This window comes from Myotis nattereri, assembly GCF_964212035.1.
Source record: "Myotis nattereri genome assembly, chromosome: 11".
Lineage (NCBI taxonomy): Eukaryota > Metazoa > Chordata > Mammalia > Chiroptera > Vespertilionidae > Myotis > Myotis nattereri.
In genome coordinates, this window is record NC_138086.1 from 79,928,884 (window position 1) to 79,949,789 (window position 20,906).

The 20,906-nt window shown below is 45.9% G+C and overlaps 2 protein-coding genes across 2 annotated transcripts in view; one reads left to right on the forward strand and one right to left on the reverse strand.

Moving 5' to 3' along the window:
* Window positions 1–20,906, reverse strand: part of IMMP2L (inner mitochondrial membrane peptidase subunit 2) — a 486,662-nt gene that overhangs the window by 243,771 nt on the left and 221,985 nt on the right. The window lies entirely within an intron of this gene.
* LRRN3 (leucine rich repeat neuronal 3) lies at window positions 17,811–20,826 on the forward strand. The gene has a single exon (XM_081102272.1). The coding sequence runs from the start codon at window positions 18,169–18,171 to the stop codon at window positions 20,293–20,295; it is 2,127 nt and encodes a 708-aa protein (XP_080958398.1). The 5' UTR covers window positions 17,811–18,168; the 3' UTR covers window positions 20,296–20,826.

Below are 20,906 nucleotides of genomic sequence, written 5' to 3' on the forward strand. Positions count from 1 at the left end.
GGGCATGTACCCCGCTTGCAGGCTCCATCCCCAGCCTTAGTCTGGGCGTGTGCGGGAGGGCAGCCAATCCATGTCTCTCTCACATCGATGTTTCTGTTTGTCTCCCCCCCACCCTTCTAATCTCTCTAAAAATCAATGGGAAACTATCCTCAGGTGAGGAGTAACAAAACAAAAGTCTGTCCACCAACCCCAGGCTCTAGTCCTGGAATCCGGGCAGATTTCTTCAGCAGGGGAGGGGCCTGACTGCGGGGCCCAGGGAGGGAGGGAGGCAGGCGGAGGGGACGGGACAGAGAGTCTCAGTCCCGGGAGGAAGATGCAGAAGGAAAGAGGACCTGCGGGTACTGCAGGTTTAGGGGCAAGTTGGGTACAAACTGGGGCCCACTTGCTGGCACACAGGGAGAAGCATGACCTTGGACGCCCAAGGCTCCGGGACAGAGCGCCTTCTACCTCCACAGCGAAGGACCATGGAGACAGAAATGTGCTCGTCTCCATAGACTGAACACAGGTACTAAAAGTGCCCATAAGCAATTAATTTGGTTCCCTCCCCTGAGATGAACCAAAGAAACCCTGGGTCCACGTGCTGAGAAATGGCACAGGGTGTGCAGTAACCTTGCCGTCTGCAACAACAACCTTCCGTGAGTCTGACAGCTGGTTTTCCAGTTAAGCTCAGGTGTAAACGGCAGACGATGGAGCCGCAGACTGCAACCCTAATTCCGGCCAGCCTGCGGGAAGGAGCAGAGGAGGACAAAATACCTCAAAAGTATACAAATTGGCCAAATGAAACTGCATGTGTTACCATCTCCTACGACAACAGAAATTTACCGCCTGACAATTTACATCTGGTTTGCACCCTGATTCTGCAAATCACAAAAATGGGTTGCTGTGGCAACGGCCACGTGCTGTTTCGCTTGCTGGGAGAAACCAGAAAAACACCCTCAAAGTGCCTCCTAAGACACAAATACAGCACTTTTTTTACTGCTCCTCCCCACCCCGAGAGAACCAATCTCCTGACAGTGGGTATTTTTTTCTTAGCTTTAAAAATGGGTTCTCGCACTGTCATTTGCATTTGTATTATGTATACTACCAACGTAGGCGAATGGGGAGAAAAATCCATGGAAATAGAAGAGAGATGGATACAGATTGCCTGAGTCACATGAGTGCATCAGGGCTCTCGTCTTGTACGGCATCCCCACTCTTATCATCGACAGCTCTTCCAGCCAGTTTCGCTCTCCAGTGTATGTATCCCACCCGTGAGGGATACCCCGAGTTTACTGAGAGCTCAACTCTTTTTCAAAAACATATTTTTATTGATTCAGAGAGGAAGGGAGAGGGAGAGAGCGAGGGGGGGGGGGGGAGAAATAGTAATGATGAGAAAAAAATCATTGATTGGCTGCCTCCTGCACACTCCCTGCTGGGTATGGAGCCCGCAACCCAGGCCATGTACCCTGACCTGGAATCAAACTGTGACCTCCTGGTTCATGGGTCAATGGAAAGCTCAACCCTTAAAGCATCAGCCAGGGCAGTTCGCCTTCGTGGGCTGGAAACAGGAGCCGGGGACAAACGGGGACCACGCCTTTCCTTGGAAGCGTGTTCTTAATCGCAGCGGCACCCACACGAGCTGCTCACCAGGACGCTGTGAGCGCATCTTGCTACCAACGTCTGTGCACCGTGGAGCCAGCAACACACATCCACACTGAATCAAATGGGGAGAACGTTCCTCTCCTACCGACGTACGTCCTGTCCAGGACTTCAAAGAAGGGAGGCCAATGTGTAGCACATGTAAGGCCCTGAAAACAGCCAGGTCAGCTCAGGTCATTGCTCTCCTTGTTTGACAGCCAGCTTGACAGCTCCTTAAACCCTCCAGACACGGGGCTGACGGGGAGGTCCCTCTTCTTGAAAGAGCTCCATTATGGGCCCTGACACGACAGAAGTCTCCGCGCTACGGAAGCTCCGTGCTGTGTAGGAAGCTCTCTGAGAAAACAGCCCGCTCAGAAAACGCGCGTCAGAGATGTCTTCCCCGCCGCCACCTGCAAACCTTGCTGGCCGTCTCCGCCCATGCCTGCGCAGGGGCGCACGACCTAGAGGCAGGGACCCAACCGGGGAAGGACTGGTGAGGCAGGGCTGCTCAAAGACACCAGGATTTACAACATGAGCAACAGGTAACAGGAACTGAAGTCTGAGCGTGTGAAAACCCTACGCACCCAGGATGCAAACAGAGGAGTCCCTGACAGGCTGTGGAGGGAAAGCGTCTGACCGCGTGCCGTGAGCGTCTTCTGCGGCTCCGTCCTCGAATCACACTAAGGAAACGGAATGAACACTCAAATAGATTCCCCCCGCTTTTCCTTGGGCAGCAGTAGAGAACAATCAATTTAGAAATAATTGGAGAAATTTGTGTTTTGCTCAGAAGGAAAAATGAAAACATTCATTCAACGGGCCCACATAGAATCATTTGCTTAATGGCAGTTCTAATATGTTATGCATTTATTCAATCTACTTCTTACTACATTGAAATGCAAAAACAATCACTCTGGGTGTAAATCCTTGGAAACAATCAAAGTTTCTATTAAACCAGAGAAGACACAGTTAAGCTGCAGTGTGACTTGCAGATGCTCATGAATAGACAGTACTTAGAGTTTCTCTCTCTAGAAAGGGGGAAGTCTTTCTCTCTCTAGAAAGTTTCCTCCCATCCCCTCCTTCCTTCCTTTCCATCTTCCTCCCTCCTAGCCCGCCTCCCCCCACCCCCATATCTTCCTTCTTTTCTTGGACTCAGAATAAGGAGAGTGTCTTCTTAAAAAGTCTAGTGACATAGACACGTAAAATTGTCCTATGTTACTGTGCCAGCCCTCCAGCAGGTAGGAACTTCCTTTCCACATCTGTTATAAAGAGTTTCCTTCCACTGATCAGTCACAGGGGAACATGGGCAGTCTCCACATTCTAGGTCCTTTGTCTCCACATTCTAGGTCCTTTGTGTCTCTCTCTCTCTCTCTCTCTCTCTCTCTCTCTCTCTCTCTCTCTCTCACACACACACACACACACACACTCACACACACACACACACACACATGCATGCATGTCACACAAATGCATGGCTTGTTTTTGTAAATTGGCATGAAAGCCATTTCTGTTCATTAAAAACTCAATAAGCATGTTCAAGAAAAGGCAGCCAGACGTGAAGCAGTGAATGAACAGGTCCTGTGCATGCCTAACAAGCATTTCATATCTGACTTTGAAAGAAACTTTTAAAACCCTCCTGTTTAACTGGGGCACTACGATATAATAATCTCAAATATGAGAGCCAGTAAATGTGTTCGATGCTCTCACTAAATGCCATGGATTTGTTATTGGTGAGCAATAATCTCACTGGATAGTAATGAACTTCCAATGATTTATTTGCAACACTGTCCATTGCAATGCTCTGAGTTGTACTAAATACTTGTAATCCTGCTGATATTGTTATAGAATCTAATATACGGTGTATATAAATAGAACCTATTACACAGATTTTTAAGGACATTTTACTCACTCCATTCGCTCTGCATGGGTTCTGGGTGCTTCTGCTGAAACTTGGTACCAACCACGTCTGCCCAACCTTAACTGACAGCAGGTGCTGTTTTGGTTTGTGTCAATTTTTTACTTAACAAAGGTTATATGAATTGTTTAACAAGGGTGTTTTTATGCCCTAAATTATTTAGAGAAACACACTGCCTTTTGTAAGCACAGATTCGTCCAATCCAGGCTTCAGCAGAGACACAAACCTCACAGATATTGACCTACAGACTGCTTTCCATCCCTCACTATGATGGGCATAAGTAACATCTGGCCTCCGGCGACACCCAACCCATGTCCTAGGGCCGTGGTCGGCAAACTCATTAGTCAACATAGCCAAATATCAACAGTACGTCTTCAAAATAGACTCGCCCAGGCCAAAAACCGACTTCTGCGCATGGGCCATTAAGTTTCAATCGCACTGTACACGCATCCGCACGTGGTATTTTGTGGAAGAGCCACACTCAAGGGGCCAAAGAGCTGCATGTGGCTCTAGAGCGGCAGTTTGCCGACCTCGGTTCTAGGGGCATTTTTTCAATTATCGCCGTGCTTATCATTACTCTTTTTGTTGTCATCATAGCATTTTACATTATTTTTTAAAGTCATCGCAATTCCAGATATTAAGAACATATTATGACCCATTTTACATGGTTTCCTATGTTCTCCAAGTAGAAATACCACAAGACGTAAGAACATAATCTGTGCACCTTCCACCCTCACTACGCATAGTACTAATGAAGACACAATCTATAAAATTCAACTGGAAAAACCTATCATACGCCAAAAAGCTATCTTTATAAAATGCTATCTTCATTAGCTCCTACACCAGACTGATTGAAGATGTTATTATGCAAGTATTTGGATTAGAGGGACTTTTAAGCGTTGATTTAAGCAATCTCTACCTCGCTAAACCTTGTTAAACATGCTAGTATTTACAACTCGATTTGGTAGTTTTGTAGTCTCCCAAATTAAACACACACACGCACACACACACACACACACACACACTTCTCAGGTTGCCAGTTTTATATTATCCTTCAATATTCCACTCATATAAACTGTTGTCAGGACTCAGCATCCATTGGCAAAACCAAGGTCACACCTGAGTGTCATGTACAGTAAGTATTTTATCGTGATATTTGGGGAATTTATAATTAAAAACATGTAGTTGGTATTTTGGTAACTACCCAGGACTAATGTAGCTAGGCACTGGAGACACAGCAATGGACACAAATGAAACTGCCTTAACAAAGCTACTATTCTAGGGGGGTGGTGAGAGAAGCAATACACAAAAATAACTAATTTCTGGTGGTCCTGACTGCTGTATATGGAAAACAGAACAGGACAGTGACTGAAAGTGGTACTCTCAGTAAGACGACCTACAAATCAGGTACCACCAAGTAGGAAAATCAAAAACCAGATTAAAGAACAAATGACTGAAATAATTTCAATACAACCTATTATGTCCGGTGCCATCTATGTGATGAGCCATTAACTTTAATGTCTGAATTACGTTTTTAAAGGAAGTTATTTAATTGTGCAGCATTGTGTATACTTTTGAAGGAAGACATTGGCTTGGACCTGGAGGTCCTTTAAGAACAACCAGTAAAGGGGACAGTGAAGTACCCATGTAGCTAACAAGGCTCCATGTAGCACAGCTAACAGAAAGGTCACTGGTAATGGGGTCAGAGGTCTGGAATGCAGCTCACGGCCCTAATTCAGAAAGGTGTTTGCAAGCTTCCCATGGAGGTTTTGTTCTACTTAAAACATCTTTCTAACAGCCCCTGGAATGTTGTTTCAGGCCGACTGTTGGGAGCATAAGGGGAACTCATAGAGCACGAAGGAGAGCGACACTTTCCAAATATCAATGAGCAAACAATCCTTATTTAGCTCTTTATAAGGAGCTAAAAACCCAGACCAGACCTCAACCATCGCCCCCTCCGAAACAGTAACAGAAAAGCGTCACCCATCCCTGGCACATGGCAGGCACGCGGCGGGCACGTGCTAACCCAGGGCACACCCGAAATGTGTCCCTACAATGGATTCTTTCAATCCTTGGACCATAGGAGCTCATTTTATTTCGATTCCTTTCAAAATGTGATTTTCATGAACCTCAGTAAAAATATAAAACTGATATTCATGCTGCTCTGTAGAACAGCATGAAAATCGCTATTTTATTATGTGCAGAACAGAAACGGAACTACCGCAGAGGGCCTGAAGGCGGCTTCTTGTCGGAGGGCGACTCTCTGACATGTAAGCCTGCGTGTTCTGTACGAATCCTGGAGCTAAAGTCTTCTTCGTTTCCTGCCGACTTCACTGGACTCCTGTGCATGGCCTTCCTTGTCGTCTGGATAAACCAGTGGCTTTCTGTTCTCCAAACGGAGTCCAGCACGGGGGACAAACGTGATGGGAACACAGCGGGAGTATCTGCTGCCACGCTTCTGCCCAGCTCTCTGCTACGAAACCATCCCTCCGAGACTGGCAGGAAAGCACTGCCTTGTGGCCGCCAACACAGAACCAACTGTTGGGGGGTTTGCGGTGCAGATGCCTGAGGTGCCCTCCCTGGTATAAGCCCTCAGGGAGAGCCCCGCTGGCAGGAGCAGGCAGCACAGCACAGCACACATGTGCCTGGGGTGACTCTACCTGGAATCACCTCCTTTCTCACTCCACTGGGGAGCTGGACCAAGAACGGAGACTTCAGAGGCTGAGCTCAGGGTTCTTGGCTGTCTTCCGATGAAGAAGAGCAGGATTTAACACGGCGGGAGCTAGCGGGGTCACTACCCCACATGCTTTCACCTGGAATGTGAGGTAACTGAGTGAGGAGGGTCCCCGGGAGACGTGCATGCCCAACCTGCTGAACTGCAAGGCACCAGACGAGTGTTTCTCCTGTCACTCAAACAGGGAGTTTGCTAGAGCAATGCTCCCCACGGACCTGGAAAGGAAGCTAAAAGGATGGAGTCGCTTGCAAACCAGACCACAGCCCTAGCTCCCAGTAAACAGGAACTGGTGACAAGAATGAGCTTCTAGAAATCAAAAGTACCCAGGGCAAGAGGAAAGCACGTTTTTGGAAGACTCTTCGTCTTCACCTGTGTGATAGTTTAAAATACAGATTGATGCAGAAGTAAATCAATTACCCAAAACATCTACAAATAGAAATAAAAATTGTAACAAAATAGGAAACTTTAGTAGATAAGTTTAGTCAATCACATGGAGAATTTTCTGAGCGGAACTAAAGGATTTGAGTACACACACGCACATGCACACATTTTGCCAAGAGAATAGTTTTCCTATAAAACACAAAGAAATTGTCCCCTGATATACAAATACAAAAAATATCCCCGAATTCTCTATACATCTGTACAGGTCCTAAGAATCCTTCTATAGACTTCTTCTGATTCTAATAAACTTAGTGCCCCTACCTATATGCCATCGTTTGTCACACATGTAAAACAGGTGAATCAACATGATTCAACCTGAAAGTACCATGAACTCTCTTGGTAAATTCTGTCCGTAACGTTATACTACATTTGCACAGGGCAGTAGACTGAAGCAATCTGGACCTTACTGATTGAAGGTTACTACAAAAGTTACACAATTATTGAGCCTGAAGGGACCTCTCCTTCTAAAAGTGAAGCCACCAACAGCGACAGGTCTTCTCCTAACTCCTGCCCTGCATTCGTGTGCAGCCCGGCTGCGGGGGTGGTTACCACCCAGGGGGAGACCCACTGTTCACCACATGGAGCAGGCGGTCCACGATGCCGCTGCCCAGTTTGGAAAGTAAGATGATTACACTTCAATCCCAGATGAGCGACTGTTAAAAATAATGCATAAATGAGTGCCCCTCCCCCCACAGATGCCTATACTTGGCTCCACAGAAAAGCTACATAACAAGGAAATGATAGAAAAGAAGCTAAAAGGGCAAGTCAGGCGATCAAACCCCACTGGCTCGCACGCCACGCTGAGTGGAATACCGGTCGGCTGCACTGTAAGTCAGAGTTCCCGGGACACGGAGCGCTTCTCCTGGCGTGAATGCGAGCGCAGAGAGACAGGTTCTGCCTTAAAAGAGCGTTTGTCTACTGATCATGTACAAAACCCGTCCTCACATATAATGCTATTAATGAAGTGTTCCGCTGAGCAAAAGCGATCATTAAAGATAAATACAAATCAGAATTCTTTTCATAATGAGAAATGACTACCACAACAAGCTGGTAATTTACGAGAACACAGGAACCACAGCCCAACAGGGAACACTCCCGAGCCCCGGATTCCATGCCCGGAGCTCTAAAAACATTGTAAAGAGGGATCTCTGTGCTGCAAATGACCCTCCCGGACGTGGCCGCGCTATGGCCAGCTGCCGTCCACGCGCCTGAGGCTTGGCAGGCCACATTTGAAATGATCTTTTAAAGAAACAGCCCTGAGCCTGTTTTATTGTAAAACAGTCATTGCAAGAACTGCCTTTTAATCTAAGGGAGCCCGCTTAGTTTCATGAGGGTGGAAACAGCAACTCTTTAACTCTTCCCTAATGATCGCTGTGTTCAAATATCAGGCCTTGAACATGACAAGGACACAAAATAATACCAAAGCTTCCCTCTTTTTGTGTTTTTACCTATGGTTTTCCTAGCATCGTGATAAGAGAGACTCTTCACCAGTTTGAGGATCTCAAACTATCTGATTGGAGCATCTGAAAATGTCAGAATCTAAGGCAATCATTCTCAAAGATGGCGTCCATTAAATCAATGGGCACACGTTACATGCATGTTGGTGCATCCATGCTACGTGACAACAAACAAAACTTTGCTCTAATAAACAGACTTCTTTACAATGGTGATGCTGTAAGAAATCGCTACGGGATTCTCTAGAACATAAACAGTCCATTTGGAAACAACAGTGAAAATTTTATCCAAACCCCAGGTGCTGTGGGGACCTAAGACTGGAGCAACGTGATTTATCTGAATCGCAGCAAACGCAGGCCTAGAAAATAGGCTTTCGTTTCCTCATCCCCTTCCCCATTACAGGGCTGCCCTCTAACTCTCACAGAGTGAGACTCCTCCTCAGAGAAGGAGACAGACAACAGCTGCCCTGTCCCCGTGGGGGAAACTCATTTCTGAAAAGATCTAAGACGAGCGATGCTATGTTAACCAACACTTGAGAGGAAGTAGAGCTTAGTGGTAGGCAATAGACCAGGGGTGGGCAAACTTTCTGACTCGAGGGCCACAACGGGTTCTTAAACTGGACCGGAGGGCCGGAACAAAAGCATGGATGGAGTGTTTGTGTGAACTAATATAAATTCCAAGTAAACATCATTACATAAAAGGGTACGGTCTTTTTTTTTTTTTTTTTTTTTAGTTTTATTCCTTTCAAACGGGCCGGATCCAGCCCGCGGGCCGTAGTTTGCCCACGGCTGCAATAGACTGAGACATATTAAATATTTAATTTGAGCAGCAATTGATTTGAATGGGGCAGTGTCCAACCAGTGGTTAGGAGGCCTACTGCCAGGGGCTGTGGGGGACTTTACAGAGAAATTGTAGAAGCAAAGAAAAGGGATTGTTGATGGCTGTAGCGTAAAGCCCAGTTGGCTGTTTGGGACGAGTTGTCCTTCAGTTTGCGTTTTTGGCACCTTGAGCCATTCCCAGGCTTAGGTTTGGGGTCGCCTCTGACTGCAGAGCCACCTCAGTGCAAGGGTCTCCTTGTTTAATTAATTTAACAGGGGTTAAGTCTGGGCTTTCGAGGTATGATGAAGGGATGTGAATCCACATCTGAGGATCAGTGAGTGAACTGGCAAGCCAACCTGTCGGGCTGCATATACAATAACGATGTCTGCAAAAAGAGCTGGCGTGAGGACTGCCTGGGAGAATTCATGTAGGCCTGAGCCCAGGGGCACATGGGACATGTTTGCTGTTGATGTATGATTAGCGGCTCCTCCCACACCCATCCTCTTCCAGAGCATTTCTTCTTTTCTGCCCCATCCCCTAGGCAGCGAGTGTGTAAGGATCCTTCCACACCTTGAAAGGAGGGAGGCCTATTGATTTCAGTCAAGGCCAAGAAAAATAGACCCAACCTTGGCAGCCTAGGGACTTAGATGATGCTGGGAAATTTGCATTAGAAAGAATGCCTAAGGCTTCCCAACTTTTCAACACTCCTCCAGAATGAACCAGGGAACCACTTAGCATGAGTCATTTGACCTCCGAGGGCCTCCATTACCTCATTTCTAAGAGGCCATGGGAACAGATGGATGGTTCAGAGACTGAGGTCTAGGAAACCCCTTCAGGATCAGAGGCTGTCAGCAGGGGCACGAACCAGAAAAGATTTTTCTTTCCTGTGTTTGACTTACTGTGAATCTCGGTTAAGACTGCATTTGAACAAACGATTTCACAATTGAAATGAGGTTGAGAACCCATGGATCTGTATGCCCATTCCAGCTAAAAATTTCTATGACACCAAAAATATGCCGATTTTCTGTTACACCAAATTTATTCAGGTGGTTCAAACTTGAATATTATAAAAAATCCACAGTTTTCAGTTTAGCAAAAAAGTATCATAATGGATATATTGTTCAAGTGCCAGTATTAATAATTACTGACAACTCATTTTTGCTTCATTTATTCCATCAAGGGGCCTACTCTAGGCAATTTACATCCCCAGCGGTTAGTTTGCCTTAATTTGATGACTAAAGTAACCCTCTCCTTCATTGACTACTGTGCAGATATAAACATAAAATGAAATAGGAAAACACAGTTAATTAATCTGAGAGCATTTAAAAGCCCCATCATGACTAAAATTCACAGATCTTAATGTGTTAATGACATGGGACTCCAGTTGTGAATATAAATACAAAGGCTAAAATCAGGGGAAGACCGTTTACCCACAGGCGTTTTATTGACACCTTTTTAAAACCTTTCATGTTTGCAGAGTAGTGCCATATTCAGAATGTAAAGAAACCTTAGTTATCGTATAACCACATTTTAAAGTTTAATGTTCGTTAACCTGATGCACAGAGTGCAAGGCGCCCTGCCCACAATGCCAGAACTGTCTGGTAAACCCGGTTCATGTGTCATAATGAAAAGCAGACTGTCTCCCCCTTTATCGCATGTCTATAACTGATGAACATATTAAGACAGTGTTCATTAAACGATTCTATGCAGTTACCATCATCCACTCCCTGAAAGTTGACATACAAATTCAAACAATTAATTCGTTTAGAAAAACTGGAAAATTGATAGTTCCCAAGCGGTGGGGGGGGGGAATAGCTCCTTCTAGAAATCATTTAGTGTAACTCAATACCTTTGGGATGTGGGGCCTTCAACTAGAATTGAAGATTGAGTCTTACAATACAGGAACATGAGGCCAGATAATGGGAGAATAGAATGTAAACTCTTTATACAAACCAACTTAGCTGGCAATTTGCTGTAGAAGAAGAAAACAACTGGGTTTTAATGTAGCCATGGCAACTGCCTGTCTTCACTAGTTTTTTAACTTAAGTCAAGTATCAAATGTTTCTGTTCTTCAGACTCTGTGGTCTTTCTAATGCACATAATGAGGTCCAGGGAAGAAGCCATGCTTTGTTCTTAAGCTTTGGCATTGTAAAACGGCATCTGAGACACGGTGGATTTTACATCTTCTGGCCCACATGTTCTCCCAGCATACTGCAGTTGGTTTTCACATGCATCATAAAAGAACACAGAATCCTCTGGACAGAGTAGGGTTTCCTCCTCTGCACCTCCACAGAGCGGTGCCATACAGTTCTCTTACTGTGAGGCAACGCGACTGTGCCTCAGACTCTGCTGTTTCCTCCTCCCACAACTGAGCGCTTGGTGAGTAGACAGCTCATCGTATTCACCGCTGCCTTTCCAGGGTCTACAGCAGTGCCTGCCAAAGAGTAGGGGGTCCAGTCAGCGTTCTATAAGCGATGAAAAACAAAGGAAGCTAAAGAAGGAAGGTCTTTTTCTCAAACAGAAGCCTCAGTCCTAAGTTCCCACTTCTCCAGAAACAAGTTCTGTATTTAGATTAAAGAATCACACGCTACACGTGTTCACAAGTTTTAAAGATATCACAAGCCCTGGGCAGGTGACACGGTTGGAGCATCATCCCACACACCAAAAGGTGGTGGGTTCCATTCCCGGTCAGGTCACATACCTAGGTTGAATCATACCTAGGTTTGATTCCTGGTCCAGAACGTAGGGGAGGCAATTGATCAATGTTTCTCTCTCACATTGATGTCTCTCTCTCTCTCTCTCTCTCTCTCTCTCAAATCAATAAACATATCTTCCCATGAGGATTAAATAATATATTTTATATATATATATATATATATATATATATATATATATATATACTGTATAATAAAAGCCTAATATGCAAATCGACCAAACGGCGGAACAACCAGTGAAACAACCAGTTGCTATGACATGCACTGACCACAAGGGGACAGATGCTCAATGCAGGAGCTGCCCCCAGTTCTCAGACCCCAGGCCAACCAAGGCGGGTGCCAGCAGGGGTAGCCCTGATTGCCCTGCTGGTCATGCCACAGATCGGCCCTGATCACCAGCCAGGCCTAGGGAACCTACCTGTGCATGAATTTTGTGCACCAGGCCTCTAGTATATATATATATATATATATATATATATATATATATATATACACATACACATATATATATATAATATATATGTATATATTATGTACATATATATGAGAATTCTTAAAATCACTTTCTTTTAATGGCTGAAGCTGGCCAGGCTGCTGGCTAGACTATAATTCTACATGTACTATACTTATAATTTAAAACAGAGAAAACATTTCTGGTCTTTGACTCTCCCTCAGGCAAAATCTACATGGGGGAGCCCATAAGAAAAATCAAAGATACTGTGAAAAACACTCATAAAGCACAAAAAGCCACATGCATTAGGAAAATTACACATCTTAAAATGTTTTAATTTTTTAAAAAAAGTCTTCTGAATCAACCCACAAAAAAAGCCTCAATTAAGGACTAATTTCTAATCTTTCAATTTTTAAAAATCTTCTGAACTAAAGAGGTTAGAAATGAAAGCAGTGAGGGATGCAGTGGGCCCGAGGCAAATGTCTATCAAAAGGCTGGATGGACGAATAAATGGACAACAAACAGGAGCCTAAGAAGGGCTGCTCTGAACTTGTGCGTCACTCACTCCAACCCTTTAAGAGCCTTTACAGAACACACTGCAGAGAGATGTCAGTTTTCATTCCCGGTGGCATGTCATTAACATCATCTCCTATATTCAAGTATAACTCATTTTGCTTTAATATAGGAAGGGTTCTGTTGCCTTTAAAACTAAAAGAAGGTTAAAACACACACGCACACACACACACACACACCTTCTAAAACAGTTTTACATAAAAAAGAAACCACTGAAGAGAACAAGAGTTAGGGATGAGTTGGGTCCTAGCTCCTAAGAGTATGACCACATATATGAATACTCACCCTCAAAACAGGGAATCATTTAAAGAAGATGTATCCACTGCTGGTAACATTTACTTGTGTATGGTTTGTTTACCGTATTTTAAGGAAGAAAAGCAATATATATTTACCCACAAATTACCTACTTGACATCCGCCCATTCAACCATCCATCCAAACATAATATTTATGGAAGGCCTACTATGCTCCAGAGCACTCCTGTGCTAGGCTCCTGACCGTCTTCCCAAGCGAGAGTTCTAGAGCCTTTAAAACGTGGATTGAAATACTGACTTTTTTGAAGTACAGTTTTCCTACTCTTATTTTAGAAGAGGAAAAAACACACCAGCAAATGGATGGAGTATGGGCAATTCTATAAATATATCCATAATTATGTAATTCAAGTTTTTAAGCTGGAAAACATTTTTCAAGGAGTTCATTATTATTTTCCAATGTATTTAAAGAGGGGAATGTAGGAGAGGTGAAGTTGGAGGAGAGAGAGAATAAAAGTGAGAGGGCTGAGGGCATTAAAATTCCCCACAGGCAAAAATGGGAGTAAGCTGGTCAATTTATGTTTAATGATATAATTATTGTTATGTTTAAACAATGTTGTATAGATGTCTATAAACACAGATTGAAGTCTGTCCTTCTAAAATGAATGCCACCATTGTCACTGTTATTCTGCCCAAACCCCTGGGTGGCCACAGCAGAAGCTGCTCTCTCGTGGGGCGCGAGGGTGCCCCTGAAGGACCGCTCGGCTTGTGAACAGTGCCTGTAATGTAAACAGGTCGGGTTGGCAGGTGACACTGTGCAGCGCAACTGTGATATTCCCACGTTTTAACAATCAGGCAACAAGAAAAAGATTCCGTAAACGTCTGAGGCATATCTTTTCTAACCTTTTTTAAATATGCTTCTTATTGTTAATGACTTAAGAAGAAAAAGTCACCTTAATCACTATTCCATATGTTGTCATTCAACATGAATCAGAGAAAGACACGTTTGTGAGTTACTGTCCAGCACACATTGGTGTAATGAGCTGTGCACTGGAGGGAGTGGGCGAGGTGCTAATCAACCAGGCAAATGTACTAACATAATCAAATCACAAGAGAGATGAACACAGTCCCTAATAATAAAAATCTCATCATCGAGTAAGGGACTAAGAATCTAATAACTGCATGTCTATTGAGGCAATAATCTAATCTATGTCTAATCATGTTATGTCCAGTAAGAGAAAACGAGAAATACAAGCACATGATTACCACGCAGATGAGGGTGGGCGAGAATGAATGCAGGCACAGCTTCCGGCACAGGGGCCCCCAGGCTCGCGAGGCCCAGCCCTGTGACAACACACTCTCTCCTTTGGCAGATGTGCCAGGCTCTCATTTCTGATGACTCTGATGGTTGAGAACTCTAACCTGATGTCCCTGCCTCCGATTCTATCTTCAAGAGCAAACTGCAAATTCATTGTTCGCATTTCCAAGTACTTTTTCCTAATGGAGCAAAAGCTCTGACCAGCAGATGCGGGTACTTGTGCTCCCCGGACCTTCCTCTCTCTGCGATGCGTGGGCGGCGTGGCTTTGTCCCTTGTGAGTGTGGTTAGTGGGGAACAGACGCTCGCCACTGTTAGTAGATGAATAAAACCAATTTTCTAAACTGGAAAAGCTGAAGACCAGGGAAATGCCAGCCCGGCGGAGAAGGAAAATGGCTACCCTATTTTGTGGTAAAATTATTTCATCGTTTCTCCACATGCATGTGCGATGTGGATGTCTGGAAAGAGCTACAGCCCTGAAGACAAAATCTGGCTCCAATCCTACACCATCCTTTATAAACCATGTGACCTCAGGCACGTGGGTCTCGCACTCTTACCTAAAACGTGGGAACCAGAGCACCTCCCCACTCCCATTCACAAGGTCAATATCAGTATAAAGTAAACGATGAATAAGAAAGGGCTTTGAAACCCATAAAGCACGTAAGATATTGGGCTGGACTAGCCTGCAAGCTACCCATGCCAAATAGTCCATCAGCGAGAGCATCGTAATCAGCTCCAAAGACAGGAGAGAAATCAACGTTACGACAAAGACAGGCACAGCGCCATGCCCTCTGCGGGCCTCCCGCGCTGGCCATGCCTTCCTGCCGACCTGGGGCAGTGAAATGGGAATTTGCTCACCACTGTGAGAACACTCCTGATCTCCAGAAGCTTCCAGGATCAATCTCATTCGCATGTGCTTGTTTCTGGCCTCTGGCTACATGAATGACGCACTGAGGTCAGAAAAGAGTTTCTAATTCGACAGATACACATTTCAGAAACACTCAGGAGAATAATTCCAGCATAAAAAGCAGCACTGTTAACCTCACCCCCACCCCCCCACCCCCGCCCTGCGCGCGCGCACACACGCGCACACACACACATTTCATGGTTAGCATCTCTAATGCGCAGTTTGACACAGACAAGGATTCTGGGCAAAGAGCGTTTATCGAACCCCTTCATTGGCAGGAGTCAGGCTTGCTCAGCGCTCACCGGAGCCATTCACGGGAACTCGCAGAAACATGTCCTGCCCTTTGCATCGAGGCCTTTTGTCCCCGCTGGGAATGAAGAGGCCACGGGCTTCTATTTTCCTTTTCATCAGGGGCCGCCCCTGTGCTCCCTCATCAGCCCCGACACAGAACTGTGACCATGCAGTTGCCCGTGTTCCCCCTGCAGACGGAGCACCAGCGAAGGGAAAAGCGCATGTCTAAGTCGGCTTTTTGTTTTTTTAATTGATTTCAGAGAGAAAGGAAGGAGGGAGAGATAGAAACATCATGATGAAAGAGAATCATTGATCGGCTGCCTCCTGCAAGTCCCCTCCTAGGGTTCGATACCGTGACCAGTAATCGAACCGTGACCTCCTGGTTCATAGGTCGATGCTCAGCCACTGAGCCACGCGGCCGGGCTGTCAACTCTTTGTCCTCCAGTTATCAACGCAGAGCTGGGACTCAGAAGGCACTCCTTAAATGCTGACTGAACAAATAAGAGATGAACTACAGCCATACTATTAGATTGACTTTCCTTTAAAGTCTAATGTTCCTTTATATTAGCCTCAAACTTAAACCTTTGGGCTTTAGTATACAGGTAACACATTCTGGGAAAGTAGTACATTTATCAAGCCAAAGCAGCTAAACACTGAAATTAGGAAGTGAAACAGATCAAATCGCTTAAGTTATGTGAGAAAGATGAATATATACATCTCTCCCTATTCCTCTTGCTCTAGAATCAATGAATAACATCCTCAGGTGGGGACTAAAAAAATGAATAAATAAAAAGTTATCAGGAAGTACTAACTGGTAGTTACAGAACAGTCGCAGGATGTAAAGCACAGACAAGGAACACAGTCTCTAATACTGTAATAACTATGGACGGTGCCAGGTGGGTAACCGCAAAGTGTGCGACTGTCCGCCACTACGCTTTCAGCTGAAACCAGTACCCAGCAGTGTTGAATGTCAACTGTAATTGAAAAATAAAATTTAAAAGAACAGCTGAAAGTTCAAGAAAATGTAGATGAGCAAACTGATGAAGGAAAAAGGAAAAGCAAAGACACTTTTATTTCAAAATAACTTAGTACTTATCTGAACTTCAGGATAAAATCACACCTCTTAAAATGAAGGATAAGAGGAAAATCAGGTGTGATTTTGAATTGCAAATGTTTTCAAATCTTGAAAAACAAGGGAATTATTTTTTTACTAAAGAAAGGAGTCTCTCTCTCTCTCTCCATAGAGACCACATCTCCAAATATATTTGTCTCTGTCCCTGAAGCCCCTGTCTTATCGGTGAGTCGGTCAAAGATGCATCAGGAACATCACTGTTGGGCAGAGATAAAAGAAAGAGCGGTATTCACAGTCTGATACCTCGGCAGACCCTGAGTGCTGGCAGCACAGCTCCCGCCCACAAGGAGTGGCCCAGCCCGCCCCCCCGCCGGCCATTCCCTGGCAGCAGTCACCTGATGGCGTGTACATGAGAGTCGTGAGCCACCTTGAGATGCAGCCCATATCAACACTGCCACTTGGCTTTGCATTGCTTATTTTTATGTGATAAAGACATCGGTGTCCATTTAAAGGAATATCTAAGGGCTTGTTTTATTGCTGTAATAAAGTTACTTTTTTCCCTGTCAGTGACTAATGGAATCTAAGTTATTTTCAAGGGAAGATGAAACAGCCAAACATTAATCTGAATTTCACTTAAAAATGAAAATCTACAGGTACGTCCCCAGCAAGTTAGACCTCATCTCTCCCAAATATGCAGAATTCCAGGCCCCTTTATGCGAAGGAGGCTGGAGAGAGGGGTGAATGACAAGGGAAGTCCTGCCAACTGCGAGGACCCCCAGCTCCTTGTACAGCTGTCTCCTGGGCACCGGAGGGCCACAGGCTGGTGCATTTGCTTGTAACTAAACAGTAGCATTTCTCTAGAACCTTTTAATTCTGCCTCTGTAAGAGGGGAAACCATCCACACTGAAAGATTTCCTTTTGTTCCATTCACTAATCATCAAAGAGAAGGACAAATACAATAACAAAATTACAAGCTATAAGCAAGTAAAAATCAGAAATAACAGAAATATTGGGGAAGCGTGTCTGTTATGCTTAATGCAATTTCAGCCTTCTAAAGTTTCCATTTCTCGGCCTGTGCAGTGTCAGCGCCAATCACTATCAAGGCTAATGTCACTGAAACATATTGAATTAACTGTCAACTCGAAGAACGTCATAGATGAGATCACCGTAATTACTTAATGGATATTAATTACGGGTATTATTTTCCTTTGGGCTAATTCTTTCTCTTCTCTTTTTTGTATTTTATTTTATTACAGTTAGCATCACGCTGCTGTTCCTGCAAAGACTGAACCGCCATGGGGTTTGGATCTTACCCTCTGAAATAAATGAATCGCTCCGTTTCCCGTGACCATCTACCCCTGCTCCCTCTTCAGAACGTGCCTCGGCATCCTATCTGAGAAGCGACTGCCACTTTCTCTCTCCCAACATGTGTGACATTTCTGGACCGTGCGACTGGGGCACCGGCACCTTGTCCCAGGGAGAAAAGCCCTGCGGCTCCACGGCGCTCATCGTTTGACAAATGAGCCACCCTCCTCATCCGTCAGCTCCCGCTGAACCGACCAGCAGTGACTGTGGAATCCTCCAGGGCCCGGGACATCTCCGCAGAGGAAGCTAAGATGAAGGACATGCCACTCGGGATGCACGTACTGCTTGGCCTGGCAATCACGACGCTCGTGCACGCCGGAGAGAAGAAAGCGGATTGCCCACCATCGTGCACATGTGAGGTCAGGCCATGGTTTACACCCCGATCCACGTACATGGATGCGTGGACCGTGGACTGTAACGACGTGGGTCTCATCCACTTCCCAGCCAGGCTGCCTGCCGACACACAGGTCCTGCTCCTGCAGACGAACAACATCGCCAACATCGAACACTCCACGGACTTTCCAGTGAACCTCACTGGCCTGGACTTATCGCAAAACAATCTATCCTCAGTCAGCAACATTAGCGTCAGAAAGATGCCCCAGCTCCTGTCCGTGTACCTGGAGGAAAACAAGCTCACGGAGCTGCCGGAGAAATGCCTGTCCGGGCTGAGCAGCCTCCAGGAGCTCTATGTCAATCATAACTCGCTGTCCACCATCTCACCCGAAGCCTTCATTGGCCTCCACAATCTTCTTAGACTGCACCTCAATTCAAACAGATTGCAGACAATCGACAGGAAGTGGTTTGATGCTCTCCCCAACCTGGAGATTCTGATGATTGGGGAAAATCCAATCATCAGAATCAAAGACATGAACTTTGAGCCGCTTATCAATCTTCGCAGCCTGGTGATAGCCGGCATCAACCTCACAGAGATACCCGACGACGCCTTGGCTGGGCTTGAGAACTTAGAGAGCATCTCTTTCTATGACAACAGGCTGCAGAAGGTTCCCCGGGCGGCTCTGCAGAAAGTGGCAAACCTCAAATTCTTGGATCTCAATAAAAATCCCATCCACAGGATTCGCAGGGGGGACTTTAGCAACATGCTCCACCTGAAGGAGCTGGGGTTGAACAACATGCCTGAACTGGTTTCCATCGACGGCCTTGCCGTGGATAACTTGCCGGATTTAAGGAAGATAGAGGCGACCAACAACCCCCGGCTGTCGTACATCCACCCCAACGCGTTCTTCAGGCTCCCCCGGCTGGAATCGCTCATGCTCAACAGCAACGCCCTCAGCGCCCTGTACCAGGGCACCGTCGAGGCCCTGCCCAGCCTCAAGGAGATCAGCATCCACAGCAACCCCATCCGGTGCGACTGCGTCATCCGCTGGATCAACATGAACAAGACCAGCATCCGGTTTATGGAGCCTGAGTCGCTCTTCTGCGTGGACCCGCCCGAATTCCAAGGCCAGAACGTCCGGCAGGTGCATTTCCGGGAGATGATGGAAATCTGCCTCCCCCTCATCGCGCCTGAGAGCTTCCCCTCCAACCTGGACTTAGAAGCCGGGAGCTACGTTTCCTTACACTGTAGAGCCACGGCTGAGCCGCAGCCTGAGATCTCCTGGATAACACCTTCCGGTCAAAAGCTCGTGCCTAACACTCTGACGGACAGGTTCTACGTGCACTCTGAGGGCACCCTGGACATAAGTGGCATCGTCCCTGCAGACGGGGGCGTATATACATGCATGGCGACGAATCTGGTGGGCGCCGACTTAAAGTCCGTCATGATCAAAGTGGATGGTTCGTTCCCCCAGGATAACAATGGGTCCTTGAACATTCAAATCAAAGATGTCCGGGCCAATTCCGTTCTGGTGTCCTGGAAAGCGAGTTCCAAGATTCTCAGGTCCAGCGTGACATGGACAACCTTCATCAAGGCAGACACGTCCCGTGCCGCCCACAGCGCTCGCCTACCATCCAGCGTCAGGGTGTACAACCTGTCTCGCCTGAACCCCTCGACCGAGTATAACATTTGTATCGACAGCCCCACCATCGACCAGAAAACCAGGAAACAGTGTGTTAATGTCACCACGAAAGGGTTGGACCCCGATGGAGAAGCATACGGACGGAGTCACAGCCCGGCCTTCGTGGCCGGCCTCGCGGGCTTCCTGGGGATTATCGGTGTGCTGTGTCTCTTCAGCTGCCTCTCGCGAAACATGAACGGGGAAGCTGGACGTGGCCATGCGAGGAACTACTTACAGAAGCCAACCTTCGCATTCAGCGAGCTTTACCCGCCCCTCATCGACCTCTGGGAAGCAGGCAATGAACAAAGTGCAGCACTGGAAGTGAAGGCAACTGCCATAGGGGTGCCGACAAATATATCCTGAGAACCACCAACCAGACTCCTTCGGAGGGAAGCCCCAGGCTGTCGTCCTGCTTGGGAATGGAAAAGGCAGAGGAACAGGGCTTCCGGGGAGGAAGGTACAGCTTCACCAAGGCTGCTTCGGCCAGTGGGAACATGTACCAGTCCAGCGTCTTAATCCACTGGCGTCAGAGGGTACCGTGGCAACCAAATAAAAGAAGTCCATTTTCTAGAACTTTCATGTAACTTTTCTGTCTGGACTACAGTGGACAAAAAACAAACAAACACGTTTCTGTATTTTTTTTAAGTATATAAGAGTAGCTGAACTGAGCAATACCTCCTACTGTGTTGTATTACACCTATTAGCCACGAGTTTTTGCCGTGACCAGATACACTTGAATTGACATGTGGTGTAATGAAACGGACCAATTCTGTAGAGTAGACACCGTGAATATGTGGGCCTCTTTTATAAGGAAAAAAATACATTTTGGATTAAAATCAATTGCTTTTGTCTTGTTTTTGTTTCTAAATAAAGAATAATTTCTGGGAAATGTCATCTGACCAGATATCATTGAAATGACCACATGTTAGAAAAGTGTTTTTATCTATAATGAAACCTGAAGGGCTGAGAGTAAG